Here is a 27908-nt window from a genome sequence, read left to right as displayed (position 1 = left end):
AAGATATCACAAGAATGAAAATTACAGGCCAATATCACTGATGAACATAGACTCAAAAATCCTGAACAAAACACTAGCAAACTGAATCCAACAACACATTAAAATGATCATACACCCTGATCAGGTGGGATTTATACCATGGATGCAAGGATTCCTCAATATATGCAAATCAATCTATGTGATAAACCATATTAACAAATTAAAGAATAAAAGCCATATGATCATCTCAATAGATGCAGAAAAAGCTTTTGACAAAATTCAATGCACATTTATGATAAAAACTCCCCAGAAAGTGGGCGTAGAGGGAACCTACCTCAACATAATAAAGGCCGTATATGACAAACCCACTGCAAACATGATTCTCAATGGTGAAAAACTGAAAGCATTTCCTCTAATATCAGGAATAAGACAAGGATGTCCACCCTTACCGCTATTATTCAACATAGTTTTAGAAGTCCTAGCCATTGCAATCAGAGAAGGAAAAGAAATAAAAGGAATCCAAATTGGAAAAGAAGAAGTGAAACTCTCACTGTTTGCAGATGATATGATACTATACATAGAAAATCCTAAAAATGCCACCAGAAAACTACTAGAGCTAATCAACGAGTTTCGTAAAGTTGCAAGATACAAAATTAATGCACAGAAATCTCTTGCATTCCTATACACTAACAACAAAAAATCAGAAAGAGAAATTAAGCAAAAATCCCATTTACCTTTGAAAACAAAAAGAATAAAATACCTAGGAATAAACCTACCTACGGAGGTAAAAGACCTATAGTCAGTAAACTATAAGACACTGATGAAAGAAATCAAAGATGACACAATCACATGGAGAGATATACCATTTTCTTGGATTGGAAGAATCAATATTGTGAAAAAGACTACACAACTCAAAGCAATCCCTATCAAATTACCAATGGCATTTTTCACAGAATTAGAACAAAATATTTTACAATTTGGATGGAAACACAATCCTGAGAAAGAAAAACAGAGCTGGAGGAATCAAGCTCCTTGACTTTGGACTATACGACAAAGCTAAACTATTCAAGACAGTATGGTACTGGCACAAAAACAGAAATATAGATCAGTGGTACAGGATAGAAAGCCCTGAGATAAACCCACGCACCTATGGTCACTTAATCTATGACAGAGATTAGAGGACAAGTCTATGACAAAGGAGTCAAGAATATATAATGGGGAAAAGATAGTTGCTTCAGTAAGTGGTGCTGGGAAAACTGGACAGCTACATGTAAAAGAATGAAATTAGAACACTCCCTAACACTATACACAAAAATAAACTCAAAATGGATTAAAGACCTAAGTGTAAGACTGTAAACTACAAAATTCTTAGAGGAAAACGTGGGAAAAACACTCTTTGACATAAATTGCAGCAAGATCTTTTTGACCCACCTCCTAGAGAAATGGAAATAAAAACAAAAAATAAACAAATGGACTTAATTAAACTTAAAAGCTTTTGCACAGCATAGGAAACTGTAAAAAAGACAAAAAGACAACCCTCAGAATGGGAGAAAATATTTGCAAACGAAGCAACTGACAAAGGATTAATTTCCAAAATACAGAAACAGCCCAGGCAGCTCAATATGAAAAACAACAACAAAAAACAAACAAACAAAAAGCTCAATTGAAAAATTGGCCAAAGGCCTAAATAGACAGTTTTCCAAATAAGACATACAGATGGCCAAGAGGCACAGAAGATGCTCAACATTACTAACTGTTAGAGAAATGCAAATCAAAACTACAATGGAGTATCACCTCACCCCAGTCAGAATGGCCAACATAAAAAATCTACAAACAATAAATGGCAGAGAGGGTGAGGAGCATATGGAACCTTCTTGCACTGTTTGTGGGAATGTAAATTGATACAGCCCCTATGGAGAACAGTATGGAGATTCATTAAAAAACTAAAAATAGAACTACCATATGACCCAGCAATCCCACTACTGGGCATATACCCTGAGAAAACCATAATTCAAAAAGACACATGTACCCCAATGTTTATTGCAACACTATTTACAATAGCCAGGATAGGGAAGCAACCTAAATGTCCACTGACAGAAGAATGGATAAAGAAGACGTCATACATATATGCAATGGAATATTACTCAGCCATAAAAAGAAATGAAATTGAGTTATTTGTAGTGAGGTGGATACACCTAGAGTCTGTCATACAGAGTGAAGTAAGTCAGAAAGAGAAAAACAAATACCGTACGCTAATGCACATATATGGAATCTAGAAAAATGGTACAGATGAACATATTTGCAGGGCAGGGATAGAGATGCAGACATAGAGAATGGATGGGTGGACACAGAGGGGGAAGTGGACGGCGGGATAAACTGGGAGATTAGGGTTGACATAAATATAGTACTAAATAGATAGCTAATGGGAACCTACTGTTCCCATTAGGATCTCAGCTCGGTGCTCTGTGATGACTTAGATGGGCGGGATGGGGGGGTGGGAGGGAGGTCCAAGATGGAGGGCATATATGTATACATATAGCTGATTCACTTCATTGTACAGCAGAAACTAACACAACATTGGAAAGCAATTACACTCCAATTAAAAATTTCTAATAAAAAATAGTTACCATGGTATAAAGCTTTCTCTTCAGCACTTTACATTAGTGTTATGCATTTTTTAAAACAATATTAAAGGGTATTTAGTTGCAAATCTAAGGAAGACTGTTTTCTTTTAAGCTAGATCATGCACACGGTAAAGAAAGCATCATCAAAGCATCTAAAAGAATAACTTGCCTGAATTGTCTCATAACAGGAGGTTCCAATAAAGAATGCAGTGCTGCCACCAAAAACTAACCAGGAGAATTCAGGAGGCACAAAAGGAGGAGGGAGGAGATGCCAACCCAAACATCCTGTCAAATTCCTAGAAACCTTCACACTGGAATCTATCTTGCCTGAGAGATCTGCACACCACCAGGATAGACCCTGATTCAGTCCAAGTATGGGCAACAAGCAAGATGACTGGCCAAAGACAACCTGGAAAGCAAAACCCGTTACCATAAAACCTGAGACTGCAAGCCACGTGGCAGAGCAGCTCTCCTGGGTTCCCTTACCCTACTGCTCTCCACCTGGGTGCCCCTTCCCAATAAAGTCTTTTGCTTTGTCAGTACATGTGTCTCCTTGGACAATTCATTTCCGAGTGTTAGACACTCTTGGGCCCTGGAAGGGGTCCTCCTTCCTACAACAATTATAGAGGAAAAGATTACCTATTATAGTAATACGTTTTGAAATTTTTTTTATACTGAGAACCTTAAAACAGTAGGTTCACTAGCATACTTCATTACACTGAAAGGCAAAATTAAAAGCACTATATTTATTAGACAAATGATTATCATGTAACTAGTTATAGGTACAACAGACTTTATTAAGACAACATACTGTAAAACAGCTTTACAAACTCACATGCCTACAGGGGCAAGTAGGCTATGTAAATTAGTGAAATGGTCAGGGTGTGAGACAGTGGGGTGGGTGAGTACACATCTTATCTGTAGCAGTCTGGATGGGCTAGATTAGGGCAGAGAAACAAAGAAGTCAATTGTTCAATTGTTTAAGACAACAAAATTTGTTTGTTGCTCACACTACATGTTGGTCAAGGGTCAGCTGGGGACCCTGTTCTTTGTCATTAGAACAAATCTATCTAGATTTGACATATCTATCAAATGTCACTATCTAGAACATTATTGGTTACTATGGCAGAGGAAAAAGAAAGCACACAGTTTATCTTGCTTAGTCCAAGGAACATTTTTTTCCTTAATTTGAAATATGTTAGAAGGTAGTCATTAGAACTGTTCTCAGATATTTTATAGCTTTCTTTCTTTCTGTGCACAAGGTACAATAGCACTTTCCTGCCTACTTGCAATTAGATGTTACTATGTGGCTTGGTTGGCCAACAAAATGTAAATGGAATTGATGTGCATAAACTTTAAGAGCCACAAGGTTTCTTTTCACTCAATACCAATAAGATATATTTTCAACTAAAACAATTGTGACTATTCAAGAGAACTCTTATATAAGGTAATTTAAAACAAAGCTCAAGAAGTAGAAATAGTTTTTACCAAAAAGTTTACAATTAACTTTGATATTTAATTTTTAATATATAATGAAGCACTAGCATTCAAATAAATAGTATTTAACATCTGATAGAAGACTCAAAATATTTATTTAATCATAGTGTCTGTATTTTCTTATAGTGAAACCCAAGAGTATTGTCTGCAAGGAGCTCCACACTTTGATTTTGTTCTCCACCAATGTCTGTTTCTGATTCTCTTTGTTAGTGGAGATTGGGGAAAATCATCCCCACATTACCACATTTCTGGCCCATTCCCCTACCTCCTCAACCATGTCCAGGATTAGTCTGGGGAATGGGAGTAGACAGAAGTGCAGATGCAAGAATCATCTTCATTTATATGTATGAACTGATAAACACTAACTCCTTTATTTACATGGCTCCTTCCTCTCCCCCTATATTTTCAGTACAATTGACTACAGGAAGTATTGGGTCCCTATTAGAGTCAGGTGTAATGGTTAATGGCTATTTTCTGACTTAGCAGAATTTGGAGAAATAGACTATTATTCCACAGGTACACATAAAAATGTATAGAGGTAAACATATTTAAGTATTTGAGTTGAACATTAAATGTCATATTAGAATATATATTTCATTGTACTGGTGATTGAAATCTGTAAATACTATGCCCTAGAGTAAGTTTCAGCTTCTCTAAGTGTGAAGACGAGGTTCTGAAATTACATTCTTTCATGTATAGCTCCCCCAACAGTGTCTAAGGATAGTAATTAGATGACTATTCTTTTTTTTTTTTAATTTTGTAATCTTTTATTTATTTATTTTTATTTATTTTTGGCTGTGTTGGGTCTTCGTTTCTGTGCGAGGGCTTTCTCTAGTTGCGGCAAGTGGGGGCCTCTCTTCATAGTGGTGCGCGAGCCTCTTCACTATTGTGGTCTCTCTTGTTGCGGAGCACAGGCTCCAGACGCGCAGGCTCAGTAGTTGTGGCTCACGGGCCTAGTTGCTCCGCGGCATGTGGGATCTTCCCAGACCAGGGCTCGAACCCGTGTCCCCTGCATTAGCAGGCAGATTCTCAACCACTGTGCCACCAGGGAAGCCCAAGATGACTATTCTTTAATATGAAAAATGATATTATAACAATCCTACGGTATTTTTTCTTTCAATTGAATAAGAGTATAAAGAGTATATTTAATAAGTGGGGCAATATTTTTTAACCATCATTATGTTTTTAATATAATTTGCCCAATATTTGTCAAACATAATGGATAAAACAGAAAACGTTTTTTTTCCTCTATTCACTTTCATAAAATAGATACAGATAACTTAAGAGATCATCTAGAACAGTGGTACCCTGGGAAAACGAGTTATTTTTAGGGGTCTGTGAGGTCAAACTATTTCTACAATAGTAAGACATTTTGTGCCTCTTTCACTGTGCTTGACATTTGATGGTGTAAAAGTAATGGTGGGCAGAATTCTAAAACAGCCCCGAGGTTTCACTCTCTGGTGGGCACACCTTGTATAACCTTCTCATCTTGAATGTGGGCAAATCCTGTGAATATAGTGGGCTACCACTTCCATGCTTTAGTTTACGACTCAGTTAACTTTGAGTTAATAAAGGAGATTATTCATTGGGCTTGATCTAATTGGGTAAAACCTTAAAAGGAATGGGGCCCTTTGGGTTATAAGAGATTTGAAGCACAGGAGAGATTTGATGTGTAAGAAAGTTCTCCATTGTTGGCTTTGAAGATGCAGGTAAAGAATGCAGTGGCCTCTAGTTGCTGAAGGTGCCTCCAGCTTACAGCCAGCAAAGAAATGGGGACCTAGGTCTTGCAACTTCAAGGAATCTAGTTCTGTCTCAGCTATATGAACTTGGAAGAGGACCCTAAGCTCCAGATGAGAACTCAGCCTGGCCAACATGTTGAACTAAGCCTTGTAATACCCTTAGCAGAGGACCAGAGATGCAGTTCCCAGACTACTAATGGACAGGACTTCAAGCTAATAAATGGGTAGTGTTTTAGACCACTAAGTTTGTAGCAATTTGTGATGCAGCAATGGAAAACTAATATAGTGGCTAAACTGCTGACACCTTGGCACAAATCAAGGCACCAAAATGTTTTAGTAGTCATCCATTCTTCACTTCCATGTACTCACAGGACAAGATTCCAGTTTCACTTACGAATGTCCTCAATGATAGAGTAAATAATTTTATCAGATCTCAAAACTTGAGTACAAGTCATTTTAATATTCCGACTAATGAAACACCATAAAGCACTTCTGCTGCATACTGAAGTACAGTTTGCCTTAAAAAAAAGAACTTGTGTGACTGTTCGAATTGTGATCAAAACTAGCAGCTTTTATCACTGAAGGCAATTTTTACTTGAAAGAATGACAAACTATGATTATTAAGATTTGGATATTTGGCAGACTTTTTTTTCCTCAAAAATGAATGAAATAAGCCTATCATTTCAAGGAAAAAACTGACAGGATTTGCTGACAATGATGAAATTCAGGCTTTCATGCAAAAATTAGAATTTTGGAAAACTTAAACTCTCTACTGTAAGTTTGACAACCTCTCCATACATAAAGACTTTTTCTTATGCTATCAGTGGTTTATTAATGAATGTGATTTTTAAATATTGCACAGTAAAAGGTATCAACATTTAGAAGATTTGCATAGCTCAAATATTTTCCAAATGATCAATGCATGATGTTACAAAATTATGCATGGGTAAAATATCCATTCAGAGTGCAAGTGACCAATGGATTTTAATGTAGTTGAGTATGAAATGTTGATTGATATGGTTCCAGATTCCAAATTGTAACTGTCCTTTAAGAAACTACCATTTGTGGAGTTTTGGTTTAGTAACAAAGAAGAATACTCACAGTTATCTGAAAAGATTATAAAGTTCTTTCTGCTTTCCAACTACATTATCTGTGTTTTCTCCATATACTTCAACCAAAACAACATATTGCAAGAGATGGACTGCAGAAGTAGATAGAGGATCTCCCACTAAGGAATATATTAAAGAGATTTGCAGAAATGTAAAACAATACCACTCTTCTGACCAAATTAATTTTGTTTTGGGAATTATAATTATTTTCATAAAATATGTTATTTATGTTAACAAGTCATGGGCTTATTATTTTTAAATTGATGAATAAATGAATATTTTAAAATTTGTCTCACATTGAATGACTATTATAGTAAATGTTGATAGAAATAATGCACAGAAACAAAAATTTTCTGGAAGCTTCAAAACTTTTTTAAAGTATAAATAAGTCCTGACACCAAGAGGTTTGATACATGTAAATATCGAAAAAAAAGTTAGGAATCCTTGGTTCAGAAAGGTTTTGTGCCCTGGCTCACATTATGTTTGTATGCCACCTGCTAACCAACTTTTAAACAAATGCTCCTCATTAATTTTTTTTAAACAGCACCCTACTGCTGATATCAGTTACTCATTGGTTAGTGTGGCCTAAATTGCTATTAAAAAATAGACCCACACATGTATAATATAAAATGGTTCAAACACAATAAAGGTTACGTGGGCCTCTCACTGTTGTGGCTTCTCCTGTTGCGGAGCACAGGCTCCGGACGCAGAGGCTCAGCGGCCACGGCTCACGGGCCTAGCCGCTCCGTGGCATGTGGGATCTTCCCGGACTGGGGCACGAACCCATGTCCCCTGCATCGGCAGGTGGACTCTCAACCACTGCGCCACCAGGGAAGCCCTAGATAAGTTATTTCTTGCTTAACAATTGCTGGCTTTATGCCACACTGTGATTCAGAAGCCCTGGTTCAGACTCTTTCGTGGTTCTGCCATCTCTTGATGCTTTGTTAGCTGCATCCAGCTGGCAAAGGGTAAAAGTATACTTACTTCTTTAAAATCTTGCCTTGGAAGTGGCACACACTACTTCTGCTCACATTTCATTGGTGAGAATTAGTTAACGTCCACACCTGGATGGTAAACACTTCTTAGCTGTGAAAGGGGAGATATGATGTTAGTGACTAGCCTGCTGCCTACCACTGTGAAATAGTGTCTAGAGATTGATTGAGAATTGGATTTGGGTATGAATCTTCATTCTATAACTTACCATCTCTGAGATTCTTTCTTCTTTATTGAAGCTTCATGAGTACAGGGCCTTTATCTGTCTTGTTTTCCACTCTAGGCCTAAGTCTGGGTATACAGCAGTGAATAAGATACACAAAATCCCTACCCACATGGGGTTTACATGTCAACTGGACATCTAGGTTAAAATGTTTTTTGACATCTGGGTTAAAATTGATTAAAACACTCAAATTTCATATCTTGTGGGAGTCCAAAGCCCATCCAAGATTTCTAAAAATTCCTGGGAGGATGAGATTCTCATGATTTCAGCTGCTTTCTAGACTCATCTCCCTACATGTGTTGCCTTTTTATTCACATTGTCATGGATGCTTAATTCAGCCATTTCACACATCTCCACCAAAATAACTCACCCAGACTAAGCATTTGTGAGTAATGGAGACTTTCCTTAAGACCCTGGTAAGGATCATAATGCCCATTGCAGAGCAAGAATCTCTGTATCCATATTAGCCATTTTTGCTTTCAAAATCCTTTTTCGCTATCCAGTCACCCTGGGTTGCTATTTGGATTTTTTCCCATCCAGCTGCCAGCATTCTACCTCACTGACTCCCTTCCCATCTTTTGGATTATTTTGTAAGAATTTGAATTCATTTCCCTTTATAATTTAAAGCACTTCAGCTTTCTTTAGTTTCCATTCCTCAAACTTAATCAAGATGCTCAGCAGATAAAAAGACCTTCTTTCTAATTCTAAAAGAATATAGTAGTGATTACTGAGTGCAAATAAAAAAATTGGTATGTGTTTATTTTCCCTAGGATAATGGCTCAAATCAGGGCTGAGATGATGACTGATTATGAGGGCAGAGACTATGGTCTCCAGGGCCTAGTTCACTACTTGGCATATAGCAGCATGCGGTAAATATTTTTATAAGATAATTATTGAATTCAGAGAGTCTTTGATGAATATTGGGATAAATGACCAGCAATTTAGTAGTTTGTAGTGATGCCATGGGGCAGAAAATGATGAAGGCTGATTTCACGTCTGTATTTCTTCAGCATTTGGTTATGCTTGTTATAAAACAAATTAACAAGTATCACTGCCTGTTTTGGTTATTTTACAATATGGCTGTGTGTTCTGATAACGATTGTGATGAAAAATTGGTGAAATAATAACATTTTTCTGAAATAATAGGATAACAAAATTAAAATAATGGTGGGAAATTAACACAGAAACGAGCAGAGTAAGATGGAGAAAGTAAATTAACGTTGTATTGAACTCCTATTCTTTATCAGCCTTTTTAAAAATTGGTGCTTAAGTAGTAATCTCTTAAAGTCCTCATTATAACCCAGATAGTATTTCCCTATTTTACAGACGTGGAACTTGACGTTGACAGAGTGGTTTGCTAACGAGTGAAGGGGAAGAGGGAGCATTAGAACCCCAGCCATCCTAAATCCTTGTCATACTGCTGCACTTGAAGACTAGAGGTATCTCTTCTAATTATGCGTTATAAGAAGTCAGTAGAAAGCATTAAAGGCAGATTTTGCGACCTGACACAAACTTGCCTGAATCCTTTGCAATCGAGGACCGCGGCGAGCAGCTAAGGAGCTCCTAGATGATCGATCCTCTCCGAGAGCTTTGCGTGCGCGTGTCCGAGATGGTAACGCCCACCGCACGCTGCCGTAGTGCTCCGTCGCCATAGCGACTGCCCGTGGCAACCGCGGAGCTCCGAAGGCCTGCAGGCGAGCTCCGGACTTGGGCCGAGTTCTCATCTTCTCTTTACTTCTGTCCCGACTGTTTTTTTCCTCCTTCCCTCTTTGCCGCCCTCCCTCCCCTTTCCCCTTCTCTAGAATCATGGCGGGCGGAACCGGGGACGTTCGGAAGCTTTTCATCTTTACTACTACTCAGAATTACTTTGGACTGGTGTCGGAATCCTGGGACCAGCCGCTGCTGTACAACAGTACTGAAATCAACAACTTCTTGGACGACGGGAACCAGATGCTCCTTAGAGTGCAGCGATCCGACGTCGGAATTTCCTTTTCCAATGTGGTATGCTTCCCTGCACCCCTGCCCTGACCTCCCTTTACGTCCGCAGGCTCAGCTAGAAGGATGTCAGGTCCGTTTCTGCCTTCCTGTTTGGATCATCCTAGAGGGCCCAGTGCTGTCCCCGCTTGATGAGCTGCGCTGGCCTCGTGCTTCAGCCTGTAGTTTCCAAGCTTGGATCCCACCTGACCAAAGGAGGTTCCCAGTCCACGCACCTGAAGAGAACAATTCTAGTCTTTCTAGTTTTTTTTGTTTTGTTTTTTTTTATACTACAGATAGGTTATAACTAAAAATAAAATATTTACCTTATTTATTTAAACATTTTTTCTTTCTCCGCCCTTTTGAGGTTCTTTGAGGCAAATCCTAGTGTATCTTTTTTGGATTATATATGAGTTTAAATTTACTCTAGGGAAAGAATAGTTAGGAATTCAAATCTTTTAAGAAATAATAAGACAGAAAGTTTAAATTCTTTTTGTTGTGCCACATATGATGTATTGATTTATTCATTATTATTTACTGGTTCCTCCACTGGCAAGATTGTTTAAGAAATGGTTGCATTTGCAACCAGGAGATACACACACATTCAGAGTAATACATAGAAAAAAAATTGCCTCACACATTACCCCTGCCTCACACTGAGCCCCTGCTCAGTAAATGGAGGAAAATTAACAAGTGATAGTCATATATTAAACCTTTTCCTCTTGTGTTCACGGGTGTCCCTAGGTCTAACAGAGTATTTGACGCACAGCAAGCACTGAATGCATTTTTTGTAGGATGATTGTATCATTCACCCTATTATGAATTTTTGTTCTTGGATTTCACTCAATTCTATTCAGTTGATGTATTTTGAACTCCATATATGCAAGGCACTTTGCTAGGTTTGGTGAGTTTACAAAGATGTAAAAAGCATAGATAATCATAGCTAACGTTTATTTTCCCTTTACTCTCTGTCAGGTACTGTTCTAAGTACTTTGTGTGTTTTGGCTTATTTAATAGTCACAACAACACTATAAGATAGAAACTTTTTATTTCCATTTTGTGGCTGAGGAGAGTAAGGCACAAAGGTTATACCCTAAGCATTAACTACTCCACTTCTCTAATAGGTTAATATAATTCAGAACAGGACCCCCTGTGTCTGTCTTCTAGAGCCTCACTCCAGTGGCCTAGATTGACATATACTCAACAAGTTATAAAATCAGGGCACACAGTTGTAAATGCCACCGAAAGTTTAGATAGAGTGTAATGGGAAATTAAGATCCCACAAGCTGTGTGGCCAAAAACCAAACCAAACCAAACCAAAACAAACAAAAAAAGAAAATGGAAACTATAACTTTTAGTTAAGCTAGTAGAGTCCAACAGTATATTTTATCTTTAGTCATACATCACACTACAGATTTTTAGTCATATTTGAAAATGTTTTGTTATATCTTAAGTTGTACTTTAGATATCTAAGAATCAGCATGATTAAAGAAATTAACAATTACTGAGTATTTACTATGGGTCTGGCATTGTCCTGGGTGCTGGGGATAAAGTTATGAACATGTCAGGGTTTATCTCCAAGGAGTAACATTCAAATGGACAAAAGTGAGCTAAACACATGCACACAGGTATATAATGTAACATAATTTTGGGTATTGATAAGTGCTGTTAATAAAAATAGAGTAATGTTAAAGTAGTGATGGGCATGGGGAGAGGAAGTGCATTAAAATAGAGAGGGAGAGAATACCTGTCTGAATTAGTGACCTTAGAAGTGAGATTTAAATGATGACTTGTAGGCAGATTTAGAGGAAGAGTTTTCTAAGGAAAAGAAATGATAAGTACCAAGGCCTTGAGCTGGGTCTTATCTTGGTTTTAAGGAGCTGGAAAAAAAATCCAGAGTCATTGCTGAAGTTTAATGAATAACCAAAGAATGTGAAAGTTACAGTATGGGCTGATCATTTAGGACCTTGTACACCATTTAGGTTGAAATAGGAAGTCGTTGGTAATCTTAAGCAAGAGAGAGATATGATCTGGTTTATGCTGTAGAATAGAGGTTGGCAAATTTTCTCTATAATGGGCCAGATAATAAATATTTTGGGCTTTGCAGGTCATAAGGTCTCTGTCACAACTCCAGCTCTGCCATTGCCATGAGAAAGCAGCCATGACAATATGTGAATGAATGAGCTGCATTCCACTTTATTTATGGACACTGATACTTGAATTTCATATCATGAAATATTATTATTCTTTCGGTTTTTCAGAAAGTGTAGAAATAATTTTTAGCTTGTGGCCTGTACAAAACAGGCAGAAAGTTGTGGTATGCTGATCCCTGATTGATCCCAGTAGGTGATAGAGGTATTTTGCAACCTCAGAAAAGAACCAACTTTACACCTTAATAATTATCAAACTATAGTCAGTTAAGAGGAAATAGCAGTTGCCAATGATAGGGAAACTTGGAGGAGATGTGGCTAGGAGTGCTCATTCTCAGTTTTTCTTTACTCAGGGAATGATGAGCAGCTGTAGCCAACTTATCCTTTGCATTAACTCTGACTTTGGCTAGGGCAAAGCTCATTGTCCTGATGGATGCCCCAGGATGGCTTGGACAGTGATTATAGATACTGTTTTCAAAGTATGATGTTAAAAGATGTATTTTCTGGGGCTTCCCTGGTGGCACAGTGGTTGAGGGTCCGCCTGCTGATGCAGGGGACACGGGTTCATGCCCCGGTCCGGGAAGATCCCATATGCTGCGGAGCGGCTGGGCCCGTGAGCCATGGCTGCTGAGCCTGCGTGTCCAGAGCCTGTGCCCCGCAATGGGAGAGGCCACAACAGTGAGAGGCCCGTGTACCGCAAAAAAAAAAAAAAAAAAAATGTATTTTCTGAATATTCTTTCTTCAGATAGGTGGGAGGAGGGAAGTTTAAGGGTATGGTCTATTTAATTACTAAGGAATGAATTTTTCAAATCTACTTATCTGCAGCTTGTTATTCTCGCTTGTAATTGGAATAAAATGATCATGCTAGCAATAGAATTCTAATGCGTGAAAATGAGAGTTTGAGAAAAGCAGCAATACTGAGTAAATGCCAATTCCTTCCTAGTGGCTAAAAAAATACAATGATTAGGATAAAAGAAAAGTAGCACAAAAGCTCACTCACCCTTTTTTTTTAATTGGAGTATAGTTACTTTACAATGTTGTGTTAGTTTCTGGTGTGCAAGGAAGTGAATCAGCTATATGTATACCTATATCCCCTCCCTCTTGGACCTCCCTTCCACCACCGCACCCCCTCCATCCCACCCATCTAATTGTTGAAGAGCACCGATCTGAGCTTCCTGTGCTTTATAGCATGTTCCCACTAGCTATTTTACACATGGTAGTGTATATGTCAACCCTAATCTCCCAATTTGTCCCACCCTCCCCCTCCACCCTGTGTCCACATGTCTGTTCTCTAAGTCTACGTCTCTTTTTCTGCCCTGCAAATAGGTTCGTCTGTACCATTTTTTTAGATTCTACATATATGTGTTAACATATGATATTTGTTTTTCTCTTTCTGGCTTACTTCACTCTGTATGACAGATTCTAGGTCCATCCACATCTCTACAAATGATCCAATTTCGTTCCTTTTTATGGCTGAGTAATATTCCATTGTATATATGTACCATATCTTCTTTATCCATTTATCTGTTGTTGGACATTTAGGTTGTTTCCTTGTCCTGGCTATTGTAAATAGTGCTGCAGTGAACATTGGGGTACATGTGTCCTTTTGAATTATGGTTTTCTCGGGGTATATGCCCAGTAGTGAGATTGCTGGGTCACATGGTAGTTCTATTTTTAGTTTTTTAAGGAACCTCCATACTGTTCTCCTTAGTGGCTGTATCAATTTACATTCCCACCAACAGTGCCAGAGGGTTTTCTTTTCTCCACACCCTCTCTAGAATTTATTGTTTGTAGATTTTTTTTTTTTTTTTTTTTTTTTTGCGGTACGCGGGCCTCTCACTGTTGTGGCCTCTCCCGTTGCGGAGCACAGGCTCCGGACACGCAGGCTCAGCGGCCATGGCTCACCAGTCTAGCCACTCCGCGGCACGTGGGATCTTCCCGGACCGGGGCACAAGCCCGTGTCCCCTGCATCAGCAGGTGGACTCTCAACCACTGTGCCACCAGGGAAGCCCTGCTTGTAGATTTTTTGATGATAACCATTCTGACCAGTGTGAGGTGATAATCTAGTTATATGACAATTTAGTAAAAAGTTTGATCTCAAATACTTTAAGGAAAAAATGTTTGTTCACATAAAGATGATTTTAGGAGATGGACAACCTAAGTTTGTTTTGGTAGTTCTGAGTTTATACTGAACTTAGTTTCATGTAAGAGGGTAATTAGCATCCTTGTTATAGAGTTTCTGGAGTGAAGAAGTATACTACTCACCAGTGTGTACCTGGAGCACACAGCTTTGATCTGTAGTATTACTGAATCTGTCTGGAATGGATGTTACAATATTCATATAGTGCTTTTTGTTTATAAACCATTTATCAAAGTAGCTTTATGATACAATCACATATAAGCGGGGATACATTTTTTTAAGGATTGGTTGTAATATACTATAATTATTTCTAAAGTATAGTTTTTCCAAGGGGTAAAATTACAGTAATATAACATTTTAGGGAAATATATAAATTTTCAAGTATTAACTTTATGAAAATAACATTAAAAATCATTTGTTTATCACTTTAGATTGATTTTGCCGACACAAAAGATAAAGTGCTGGTGTTTTTCAAACTGCGACCTGAAGTAATTACTGATCAGAATCTACATAAAAACATTCTTGTTTCATCTATGTTAGAATCACCTATAAATTCCCTTTACCAAGCAGTACGGCAAGTATTTGCGCCAATGTTGTTAAAGGTGAGTAAATTAAAGCAGCTTGTATGGTTGTCGTTGTTTTTAGCCTAAGTATTTGGGTAAATGCTTTCATACACACAAATGTAAATATTTATTATTTTATTTACTGGTAATATCATTAGTATTTTAGTTTTTAAGTTAAAATATTTTTTCTTTGTAATTAAAAAAAATTTTAATGTAGCCTTTATTGGAAAATAGAGAAATTGGAGAAAGATATAGAATGCAATCTACTTCAGCTCTTAAATTGCTGTAGTAGATGATCTTTATAAAGTTTTAACTGTTGAAAGGACTTTTTTCCCTCCCTTATGAGATGGAGGTAGTGTCAGGCTTTGAGTGAAACAGATATATTTGGACTCAGTTCTTTTGAAAGTGTTTTAGGAAACCAGTTTGATTGGCAAGATTTTGAACATTGTATGCTCTTGTCTGTTTTTATTTAGGATCAGGAATGGAGCAGAAACCTTGATCCCAAACTTCAGAATCTTTTGAGTGAACTAGAAGCAGGCTTGGGTATAGTTCTACGAAGATCAGATACTAACTTATCAAAACTGAAATTTAAGGAAGATGACACACGAGGTATTTACCCATAGTTTTGTCAAAGAAAATCAAAACAATTGCCTTATTAATACATTAGTAAATTAATATACTTCTTCAAAGATTTCTTTCCACACTTTGGATCTTCTCTGAGCTTGAGCTGCTTTTAAATAAATAGATTTACATATGGATTTGGAGAAGAGGAATATGTGATCTTTAATAATGTGCAGTTCATGGAAATAGAAAGTATAGTTGATTCTCATTATTTGCAGTAGTTCTGTTCTATAAGGTCACTGTGAACACTCAATTAGTGAATACTGAAGCATTGCTCCTAGGGTCCTGTGAGCCTCTGGTCATGAGATTTTCACCAACTGCTCAACACATAACCTTGTTTTAGGTGCATTTGGTTTGGACACGTTATTTAATATATATTGTTGATGAATTGTCATTGAGCTTAAGGGCAACAGCACTGCAACTCTTGCCTGAATGAAGCTTATCTAACACAAGTATTTTCTCTGTAAGGGACTTCACAGTGTTCTTGTGCTAGGAACACTAGACAGCACTTCACAACCATGCTTGGGGGCCATTTTAAACAGCAAAATCACCAACAAAAAGCACAAAAATGTGAAAAACATGACACTACATAGACTACAGAAAAGACATTTGTTTACAGTAGGTGATAGAAAATAAGAAAGCAGTGTTGCTTTGTTCATCCTTAGCTGGGAACATATGCGTTGGGCAACTCACATTTTTCACAGCTCTGTGCATGTCTGCAAATGACCACAAAAACATTGAGAGTATTGTATTGACTTTGGATACATATAAATGTTAACAAGTAGGTGACTTCATAAATCCAGAATCTGTGAATAATGAGGATTGATGCTAATTGTATATTTGTGAAGATAATAAGCCAGTGACTTTTATTTTAAAATGTATTTTTTTCCTGAAGCTAATTGTAATTTTGTGGCTATAGATAAATTATTTCATAAGAACAATTAAGATGAAATGCATGACATACACAAATCATTAGTTTAAAATATTAGTTGTAGTTTTATACTTTGAATAGTAAAATAGATGCTTTTTGAATCTCATACAACCAGAAAGAATAGTGAATTTACTTCCAGCATGGGATTAAGCAACTAGAGGTTGCCTATTTCATTGGGAAAAATAAAACTATTTTAATTTGCTTATTTTTTCTTCCAGTTTTACTGAGATATAATTGACATACAGCACTGTATAAGTTTAAGGTGTGTAGCATAGAGATTTGAGTTAAATACATCAAGCAATGATTATCACAATAAGTTTAGTGAACATCCATCACCTCATATGGATACAAAATTAAAGGAATAGGAAAAAAGTCTTCTTTTCTTGTGATGAGAACTCTTAGGATTTACTCTCTTAACTTTCATATATAACATACAGCAGTGCTAATTATATTTATCATGTTGTATATTACATCACTACTACTTATTTATCTTTTGGAAGTTGTACCTTTTGACCACCTCATACAATTCCCCTTCCTCCCATCCCCCACCTCTGGTAACTACAAGTCTGATTTATTTTTGTTTGTTTGTTTGTTTTTGACGTATAATTGACCAACAACAGTATGTTAGTTCCTGTTACACAACATAGTGATTTGGTATTTCTGTACATTTCAAAATGATCACCATGATGAGTCTAGTTACAGTGTGTCACCATAGAAAGATATTGCATAGTTCTTGACTATATTCCCCACAGTATACATTTGATACCAGTGACTCCTTTATTCTGTAACTGGCAGTAACCAGTTCCCTCTGGTAACCACCTGTTTGTTCTCTATATCTGTAATTCTGCTTTTTTTTTTTTTTCAAATATTTCTCCTGCACAGTGGGTACAGCAGCTGTTGCTTGGACTTCTTCAGGAACTTGTAGTGGAAGCTGGGCATGGTGGGTGGGCACTGGTGAGCACATGGTGGCCCTACAGCTTGTACCTCACTCCAACCACAAGCTGGGTTTGGCTCCTGGTGGTGCCAAATCTCTATAACTCTGCTTTTGTTTCATTTGTTCATTTGTTTTGTTTCTTAGATTCCACATATAAGTGAGATTATACAGCATTTGTCTTTCTCGGCCTGACTTATTTAACTTAGCATAATGTCATCTAGGTCCATCCATGTTGTCACAAATGGCAAGATTTCATTCTTTTTTATGGCTGAGTAATATTCCATATTTATATATATATATATATATATATATATATATATATATATATATATATACACACACACACACCACACACACACACACACACACTCATATATACATATATATATATATATATATCTATATATACCCCACATCTTCTTTATCTCTTCATCTGTTGATGGGCACTTAGGTTTCTTCCATATCTTGGCTACTGTAAATAACGCTGCTATGAACATAGAAAAGCATATATCTTTTTTAATTAGTGTTTTTATTTTTTTAAGATAAATGCCCAGAAGTGTAATTGCTAGATCATATGGTAGTTCTATTTTTTAATTTTTTGAGTAATCTGCCTACTGTTTTCCATAGTGGCTGCTTTACTTTACCTTCCCACCAACAGTGCATGACGGTTGCACATCCTCACCAACACTTGTTATTTGTTGCCTTTTTGATAACAGTCATTGACAGTGTGAGGTGGTATCTCATTGTGGTTTTGATTTGTATTTTGCTGATGATTAGTGATGTTGAGCATTTTTCATGTGCCTATTGACCATCTGTATGTGTCCTTTGGAGAAATGTTTTTCAGATCCTCTGCCTATTTTTTAATTGGGTTTTTTTTGATACAGAGTTGTATGAATTCTTTATATATTATAGATATTAACCCCTTATCTGATATATTGTTTGCAAATATCTTCTCCCATTCAGTAGGTGGCCTTTTCATTTTTTTGATAGTTTCCTTAGCTGTGCAAAAGCTTTTTAATTTTATGTAGTCCCATCTGTTTATTTTTACTTTTGTTTCCCTTGCCTGAGAAGCCAGATCCAAGAAAATATTACTAAGACCAGTGACATAGAGCATACTCCCTATGTTTTCTTCTAGAAGTTATGGTTTCAGGTCTTACATTTAAGTCTTTAATCCATTTTGAACTTAATTTTGTGTATGATGGGAGAGAAAAGTCCAGTTTAATTCTTTTGCATGTAGGTCCAGCTTTTCCAACACCATTTACTGAAGAGGCTGTCTTTTCCCCTTTGTATATTCTTGTTTCCTTTGTCATAGATTAATTGCCATAGGTGTGAGTTCATTTCTGGGGTCACTGTTCTTTCCATTGATATATGTATCTGTATTTGTGCTAGTACCATACTGTTTTGATGACTGTAGCTTTGCAGTATAGTTTGAAATCAGGGAGCATGATAACTCCAGCTGTGTTATTCTTTCTCAAGATTGTTTTGGTTATTTGGTTTTTTTTTTTTTCATGTTTCCAGACAAACTTTAGGATCATTTTTCCTAATTCTGTGAAAAATGCCATTGGTATTTTGTTAGGGATTGCATTGAATCTATGGATTGCCTCGAGTAGTATGCTCATTATAACATTATTAATTCTTCCAATCCATGAACGTGGTATATCCTTCCATTTGTTTTTGTTGTCTTCAATTTTTTCATCAATGTCATACTTTTCTGCATACAGGCTTTTTACCTCGTCAGGTAGTTTTATTCCTAGATATTTTATTCTTTTCAATGTGATTATAAATAGAATTTTTAAAAAATTTCTCTTTCTGATAGTTTGTTGTTAGTGTATAGAAATACAACAGCTTTCTATGTATTAATTTTGTATCCTGAAATTTTACCAAATTCATTGATGAGCTCTAGTAGTTTTTTTGTGGCATCTTGAGGATTTTCTATGTATAGTATCATGTCACCTGCAAACAGTGACAATTTTGCTTCTTCCTTTCCAATTTGGATTCCTTTTATTTTTTTTCTTGTCTGATTGCTGTGGCTAGGACCTCTAATACTGTGTTGAACAAAAGTGGTGAGAGTGGCCATCCTTGTCTTGTTCCTGATGTTAGAGGAGCTGCTTTCAGCTTTTCACCGTTGAGTATGATGTTAGCTGTGGGCTTATCATATATGTTATTATGTTGAGGTATGTTCCCTCTATATCCACTTTGTTGTTGAGAGTTTTTAATCATAAATGGATGCTGACTTTTGTCAAATTTTTTCTGTATCTATTGAGATGGTCATATGATTTTTATTCTTCAATTTGTTAATGTGGTATATCACATTGATTGATCTTTGGATTTGAATCATCCTTGCATCCCTGTGATAAAACCCACTTGATTGTGGTATATGAACCTTTTAATGTATTGTTGAATTTGGTTTGCTAATATTTTGTTGAGGAATTTTGCATCTATATTCATCAGTTCATCATATTGACCTGTAATTTTCTTTTTTTTTGTGTGTGTGTGATATCGTTGGTTCTGATTTTAGGGAGATGCTGGCTTTGGAAAATGAGTATGGAAGCATATCTTCCTCTGCAGTTTTTGGGAATAATTTGAGTATGATAGGTGTTAACCCTTCTCTACATATTTGGTAGAATTCACCAAACCGTGTGATGCGAAGCCATCTAGTTCTGGACTTCTGTTTTTTGGAGTTATTTTTTACAATTACTAGTAATGAAATGATTCAATTTCATTACTGGTAATTGGTCTACTCATATTTTCTATTTCTTCCTTGTTCAGTCTTGGGAAACTACATTTCTAGGGATTTGTCCTTTTCTTATAGGTTGTTCATTTTATCAGTGTATAATTTTTCTTAATAATATCTTAAGATCCTTTCTATATCTGTGGTGTCAGCTGTAACTTCTTTTTATTGATTTGGGCCCTCTTTCTTTTTTTCTTGATGAGTATGGCAAAGTTTGTCAGTGACATTTAATTTTTCAAAGAACCAGCTCTTAGTTTCATTGATCTTTTCTATTTTTTCTTTTTTTTTTAGTCTCTGTTTCATTTATTTCTGCTCTGATCTTTATGATTTCTTGCTTTCTGCTAACTTTTGGTTTTGCCTGTTCTTCTTTTTTCTAGTTCCTTTAGGTGTAAGGTTAAGTTGTTTATTTGAGATTTTTCTTATTTCATGAAGTAGGCTTGTATTGCTATAAACTTGCCTCTTAGAACTGCTTTTGCTGCATCATGTAGATTTTAGATTGTTGTGTTTTTATTTTCATTTTTCTTCAGGTATTTTTTGATTTTTCCTCTGTGATCCATTGATTGTAGCATGTTATTTAGTCTCTACATATTTGTGTGGTTTTTGCAGTTTTTTCCTTCTAGTTGATTTCCAGTCTTAGAGCATTGTGGTCAGAAAAGATGCTTGATATGATTTCACTTTTCTTTAAATTTGCTGCATCTTATTTTTGTGGCCTAGCATGTGATCTGTCCTGGAGAATGTACCATGTGCATTTGAAATAAATGTATATTCTGCTGCTTGTGGATGGAATGTTCTATATATATATTAAGTTTATTTCATCTAATGTGTTGTTTAAGGCCATTGTTTCCTTAGGATGATCTGTCCATTGATGTAAGTGGGATGTTAAAGTTCCCTACTATGAATTTATTACTGTCAGTTTCTCCCTTTATGTCTATTAATATTTGCTTTATATATTAGGTGCTCCTATGTTTGATGGATATATACTTACATTGTGTTATATCTTCTTAGATTGATCCCTTGATCAGTATGTAATATCATTCTTTATCATTTGTGAAAATCTTTTTTTTTGACTGTAATTAGACAAATTTACTTTATTCCAACTCAGATTTTCTTATAGAGATAATTTTCCACATAAATAAGAGTTAAAATCAGTGTTTTAATATTTTTTTAAAATCAAAAGTTAAAAGGGGGCTTCCCTGGTGGTGCAGTAGTTGAGAGTCTGCCTGCCAATGCAGGGTACATGGGTTTGTGCCCCGGTCTGGGAGGATCCCACATGCTGCAGAGCAGCTGGGCCTGTGAGCCATGGCCACTGAGCCTGCATGTCCAGAGCCTGTGCTCTGCAACGGTAGAGGCCACAACAGTGAGAGGCCGCATACTGCAAAAAAACCCAAAAAAGTTAAAAGACATCAAGTATTCCTTTTGCAGTGTTTTTATTTATCCTTGTAGGGATGCTTTTTAGTAATTAATTGGACTATAAGAAAAGCCATACAGAAAGTTTGTACCACAACATCATGTGTGATAGTCTTTAAAGTCTTTTTTTATCTGATGTAAGTGTTGCTTTTTGATTGCCATTTGCATGGAATACGTTTTCCCATCCCCTTTCAGTCTGAGTGTGGCTTTAGATCTGAAGCAGGTCTCTAGCAGGCAACATATATATGGGTTTTGTTTTTGTATCCATTCAGCCAATTTAAAGTAATTATTGATAAGTGTGTACTGATTGCCATTTTGTTAATTGTTTTGGGGTTGTTTTTGTAGTTTGTTTTTGTTCATAGAAATTGTAAAAATTATTTTCTGTGCATCCTTAAGAATACAGAAATGTGCAAAATCAGCAAATGAAACCAGTGACTTGCTGGCTTTTCATTTTCAAATGATTCTATTCTTTTTTTTTCTTCCTTCCTTCCTTTCTTTCTTTCTTCTAGTTTTATTGAGATAATTGACATACAGCCCTGTGTAAGTTTAAAGTGTACAGTATAATGATTTGACTTATATACATCATGAAATGATATTCACAGTAAGTTTAGTGAACATCTATTATGTCATAGATACAAAATTAAAGAAATAGAAACAAAAATTTTTTCCTTATGAGGAGAAATCTCAGCATTTATTCTCTTAAGAACTTTCATACATAACATAAAGCAGTATTAATTATATATATCATGTTGTACATTATATCTTTAGTACTCATTTATCTTATAACTAGTAGTTTGTTCCTTTTGAGCACCTTCATCCAATTCCCCCTCTCCCCACCCCCACCTCTGTTAACCAGCAATCTGATCTCTTTTTCTATGAGTTTATTTGTTTGTGAGATTTTGAAGTGTAATTGACTTACAAAACTATGTTAGTTCCTGGTGCACAATATAGTGTTTCAATATTTCTTTACATTTCAAAATGATCAGCATAATAACAGTTGATATTTCTAATTTTTCCTTCTCACTTTTCAGGTATTCTTACACCAAGTGATGAGTTCCAGTTTTGGATAGAACAAGCTCATCGTGGAAGTAAACAGATTAGTAAAGAAAGAGCCAGTTATTTTAAAGAATTATTTGAAACAGTTGCAAGAGTACGTGATTCATACATAGTTATATATTAGGTTTTGATAGAAGTACCTTAGCATTCAATTTTTACTAGATTTATCTCTGTTTTAAAATCATTACTTGATGGTTCTGGACAAAATATATTCTTCAGATGTAGCAGGGTTTACTTAAGATATGTATTTAAACTGAGTGCAACTTAGAAGTCCAAACTTTTAAAAAAGTTAAACTCTAATCTCTAGAAAATATTTTTCTCAAAAACATAATTACTTTCCTGCAGGTAGATAGGAAAAAAAACAGAAACCTCCTACTAACAGAGGTTTATCCTGTGCAGGTAATATGTTCTTTGGAAAAATTGTTTACTTTATTCAAATTAGCATTTTGGAGGAATCTGAAATATAAAAAGTCTTAGTTTGATACTTATTAGATTGATTATTCCTTGGTGTATCTATGGAGAGGTTAAATAAGTGACCATTTCGAGTGTTTTTTACAAAATCTATTCTTTTCAAAATAAATATTTAGTAATTTTTTATTCATTCCCAATATTATTTCATTAATATCATTTGAATGAAGTGTTTGAAATGGTTTAAAACTTTTTTCCTAGCAGTGATATACCATGTACTATGTTTGTATTATTGGTAACATTGTGCAACCCAGGAAATGAATCAATAAAGATATATGAGGTGAAATGGGTAGTGTACATATGGTGTTAAGGCCATTTCTATTAGGTAAATAAAAGAAATGTCCCGAATTTAAAGGAAATTAGGCCAAGGGTAAAAATAAATTTATAGAGTTTATGTAATTCTTATTTTTCCTTCTGGCTTTCATGAAATTTATGTTTGTGAAGGAACTTATAGGGTATTTGTTTAAAGAAGTAATATGTCATATGATAGAAGAAGAGGAGAAAATAATATGGCAGATATTAGAGATGTAGCGTTTGAAAAAGTCTGAGAACATTTTGACTATATTGCCCAAGGTACAAATATGATTATGTTTAAAAATGAATGCATTTTGGTTTTAGGAGTTTTATAACTTGGATGGTCTGTCCTTACTGGAAGTGGTTGACTTGGTGGAGACAACTCGGGATGTTGTAGATGATGTGTGGAGACAGACAGAACATGATCATTATCCTGAGTCACGAATGTTACATCTCTTAGATATTATAGGTACTAGTAAAGATATAAACTTTTGCAATTTTGGAAGCCTGACTTATTTTGTTTTCTGTTTTTACCTAAAATGTTCCTGAATACAGTAATTGTTGCTTAAAGTAACTCTTAGAGCAAATCATATAGGATTATTTAAGTAGATATTTGTACATAGTTGGTTAATTTAAATCATAGTGTCAGATTCTTTGACTATAATATAACTAAATTAACATAGATTTTTCGTCCCTATCTATGTATTAATTTAGACTTTATTTTGTAATGAACTGGAAAGTTTAATATACATTGGGTTATCTGTTGACATTAAAAATACATATACTTTTTGACCCAGAATATACCTTTCTCATTGTTATCCTAAGAAAATGTTAGACAAGTACATAAATGTGTATGTAAAAGGATATTTATTACAGCATTGTTTGTAAAATGAGACTAGAAACAAATAGCAATTGAGAATTGGTTATGTAATGCTATGTCCATACTGTGGGCTCTGCAGCCTTTAAAAAAATGTGTATATATTTCTATACTTCAAAGAAATGTGTGATATGTTGAAAGATGCAGAAATACAAATATGTGTGTGTATGTGTGTTTTTAAAAAATATTTGTTATTAACAGTGCCCGTCTAAAGATGTGGATGTGGTATTTCATAGATCCTTGGTTTCCTAATTTGTGTATTATTTTAATTTTGTAAAAAGCATATGTTTCATAATTATTTGATAAAAAGATATGTTCATTAAAAAGTTTGTTTTACGTGTTATTAGGTGGCTCCTTTGGAAGATTTGTTCAGAAAAAGTTGGGAACTTTGAACCTATGGGAAGATCCTTATTATCTTGTGAAGGAAAATATGAAAGCTGGGATTTCAATTTGTGAACAGTGGGTTATTGCCTGTAGTCATCTAACAGGTCAGGTGTGGCAGCGCTATGTACCTCATCTGTGGAAAAATGAAAAATATTTTCCTGAAACACTTGACAAACTTGGCAAACGCCTTGAAGAGGTATATTTGATTATTTGGATCTTTGTTTTAAGTGTGAAGTAGGTCCTCACTTGTTTGAGAATGTGTTTTATAATTAATAAGACCTACACATCTGATAGAACTTGTTTAAACTTTTGGGAGAGAATAAGAGGTAAAGTTCATACGAGATGACTTATGAAGTTGTGTGGTACAGTACCAGGTGCCCAGTGGGTACTAAGTGCTGGTTTCCACTTCCTTTCTTTTTTTTGGTTTGTGGCTATTCAGTTTGTAAGTTGTGAACTTTTATTTTGTTCTTCTTTGTTGTAAAAAGACAGTCAACCCATTTGTCTAGGTATGGAAGCTCTCAGACTTTCTCTTGGCTATTGAAATTTTTACAAGCGGAGACAGCTTTTCAGGGAGTACTCAGTGGAAATATTTGAAACAGCTGCTTAATTTATATAAGTTATGAGTTTCAGTATAGAACTTAGATGTTTAGCTTGAAGGGGCAGGCAAAATGAGAATATGTGAAGATTGCAAAGTGACTTTTTCCCTTTGGGCTTAAGGGAACCATTGTTTTTGGGGATTTTTTGTTGTATTTTTTTTTTGGCCATGCTGTGCAGTTTGGGGTATCTTAGTTCCCAGACTAGGGACTGAACCTAGGCCCAGGCAGTGAAACCACTGGACCAACAGAGAATTCCTGTTGTTGTGTTTTTAAACCTTTTCATTATGAGAAATTTCAAACATACACAAAAGTAACATAGTATAGTGGATGTCAGTGTATCCATCACTCAGTTTCAGCAGCCACTGACAATGTTCAGTTCCTGTTCCATCTTTGTCTCCCCTGCTTTCCGTTTTTTTGCTGGAGTATTTTTAAAGCCAATCCAAGAAATCTTATACTTTTACCCTTAAAACATAATCATAAGACCAATATCACCCCCAACAAAATGACAATAATTTCTTAATATCATTATGTATCTAATCAATATTCAAGTTTCCTGATTGTCTCAGAAATTTTTTTAGTTACTAAATGTTGGTTTACTTGAACCAGGTTGCTTCACAGGCAGTACTATATAGTTCTTACACATTAGAGGAGGCAGGTAATGTCTGGTTTTCCCACTTTCATGAGTTAAGTTTGATCTGTGGGTTCATGTATGATTAGCCTGATCCATCTGTTATAATGTTCTTCATCAGCTTTTTCTGAATGATTTATCATGAGGAGTTGGAAAATGATGATTTTCTAATTCTGTTTTTCTTTCTGCATTTATTAAGTGATGTTGGAAGAACTTGTCTTCATCAGTTTTTTAGTGACCCTGAAATATAGTTTGTATAGGAATGGTAGTATAGACAATTAGTTTTTATTTATCATTTTAGTACAATGAACAATAAGTTAGTATCAGTAAGTTCCATAGGCAATCAATGAAATGCTTTTTTAATAGTATCATTATGAACCTATGATTTTTTATATTTTATGAGTTTCAACCCATTGTAGTTTTTATCATAGTTATTATTACTGTATTCAAATTGTCCCATCGTTGGACAGTGAGTACCCCTTTACACTGGCTCTGTGTCATTTTTGACATGCATCCAGTATTTCTTTGATAACTTCCTTACATTCTGGCCCCTCAAAATGTACTGGCCCATCTACATTTTCTGTTTCATACCTGGAATTAGTCATTTCTCCAAAGGTCCTTGTTCTTATCAGTGGAAAATGGTATTTAGCAACAACAATCTGGTTGAGGAAGTGGTAAATGTTATTTAATTATCAATGCTTTTAGGCTGTCTCAGTAGACAGCATTGCTAAATTGGTACTTTTGTTTTTATCAAGAGAAAAATAAATCATGAGTTTGTTCTGATATTTTCAACTCAAATGGAAGATTATAGCATTTTTACTTAGCCTTTTTGATTACCTTTTGATGGTTGGTAGAAATTTTAAATACAAAATGAAATAAATTGTTTTCCAGCTGTTAATAGATTATACATAATGGAGTTGTTAACATATTGTTTCATTATTAGAAGTGCAATTTAAGGCAGAATAATGGAAATCAGAAATTTTTACTATAGTAAGGAGAGACTAAAACTTTACCTAAATGAGCTTTAAACATAGTTTAAAAATACTTAGATTTTATATATGTTAACTAGATTTGAGCACACTGATTGATAGTAGTGTGATGATACAGTATGTCTTTGAGTATCACTTTGATTATTGATGAGTAGTAATAACCAAGATTACAGTTCAGATTTATTGTTCATTTCAGAGAATCTAGGTTAAAGAAATTCTTGCCCAATATCTTTAGATTTTAGACTATTTGTGCTGATGTATTGATTTAAATAAATTTGTTGTTTTAATATTTTATGTTTTAGGTCTTGGCTCTTAGAACAATTCGTGAGAAACTTCTCTATTTTTCACCTGCCACTGATGAGAAAATCATATGCTTGGCTCGAGTATTTGAACCTTTTACTGGCCTGAATCCCGTGCAATATAATCCATATACTGAGGTTGAATATATATGTGTTTGTCTACATAATTTCCTGTTTGTGGTGTTCTTTTTAAAGGCTGATTTTAAAAATATTAAAGTCTAACAATATTGTTAATTTGTTTAGCCTTTATGGAAAGCTGCAGTGTCTCAATATGAAAAAATTATTGCGCCTGTGGAACAAAAAATAGCAGGAAAATTAAAAAATTATATTTCAGAAATTCAGGATAGTCCACAGCAGGTAAAATATTGAAATATTTAACTTCTAATATTTCCCTTAAGCTATTTGAGGAGATACTCATGTTTTTACCTAGTCGATTCACTTGGGATGAACATATACTTATTTGTTTCATATTAGCTTCTTCAAGCATTTCTGAAATATAAGGAGTTGGTGAAGCGTCCAACCATAAGCAAAGAATTGATGCTAGAAAGAGAAACTTTATTGGCAAGACTTATGGACTCAGTTAAAGGTAAAAGTGTATCAGAGATTATAGTGTTTGCTTGAAAAAATATTTTTGTAGATTGCTTTTTCCTTTGTTGTATACCGCTTAGGATTAAGATATTATATTTTATGACATCTGTATGT

The 27908-nt window shown here is 35.4% G+C and overlaps 1 protein-coding gene across 2 annotated transcripts in view; it reads left to right on the top strand.

Moving 5' to 3' along the window:
• Window positions 1–9970: 9970 nt before the first annotated feature.
• DYNC2H1 (dynein cytoplasmic 2 heavy chain 1) overlaps window positions 9971–27908 on the top strand; it is a 367862-nt gene continuing 349924 nt past the window's right edge. For both annotated transcript variants that reach the window (XM_065882515.1, XM_065882514.1), the window contains exons 1-9: window positions 9971–10165; window positions 14860–15030; window positions 15465–15600; window positions 22647–22765; window positions 23758–23902; window positions 24658–24890; window positions 27210–27344; window positions 27450–27563; window positions 27681–27792. In XM_065882515.1, the coding sequence (XP_065738587.1) occupies window positions 9971–10165; window positions 14860–15030; window positions 15465–15600; window positions 22647–22765; window positions 23758–23902; window positions 24658–24890; window positions 27210–27344; window positions 27450–27563; window positions 27681–27792 (1360 nt within the window). The remainder of the gene's footprint in view (window positions 10166–14859; window positions 15031–15464; window positions 15601–22646; window positions 22766–23757; window positions 23903–24657; window positions 24891–27209; window positions 27345–27449; window positions 27564–27680; window positions 27793–27908) is intronic.

Source organism: Phocoena phocoena, chromosome 8, assembly GCF_963924675.1.
Source record: "Phocoena phocoena chromosome 8, mPhoPho1.1, whole genome shotgun sequence".
Taxonomy (NCBI): domain Eukaryota; kingdom Metazoa; phylum Chordata; class Mammalia; order Artiodactyla; family Phocoenidae; genus Phocoena; species Phocoena phocoena.
Note: the sequence above shows the minus strand (reverse complement) of the source record. Positions and strands in the feature narration are given on the sequence as shown.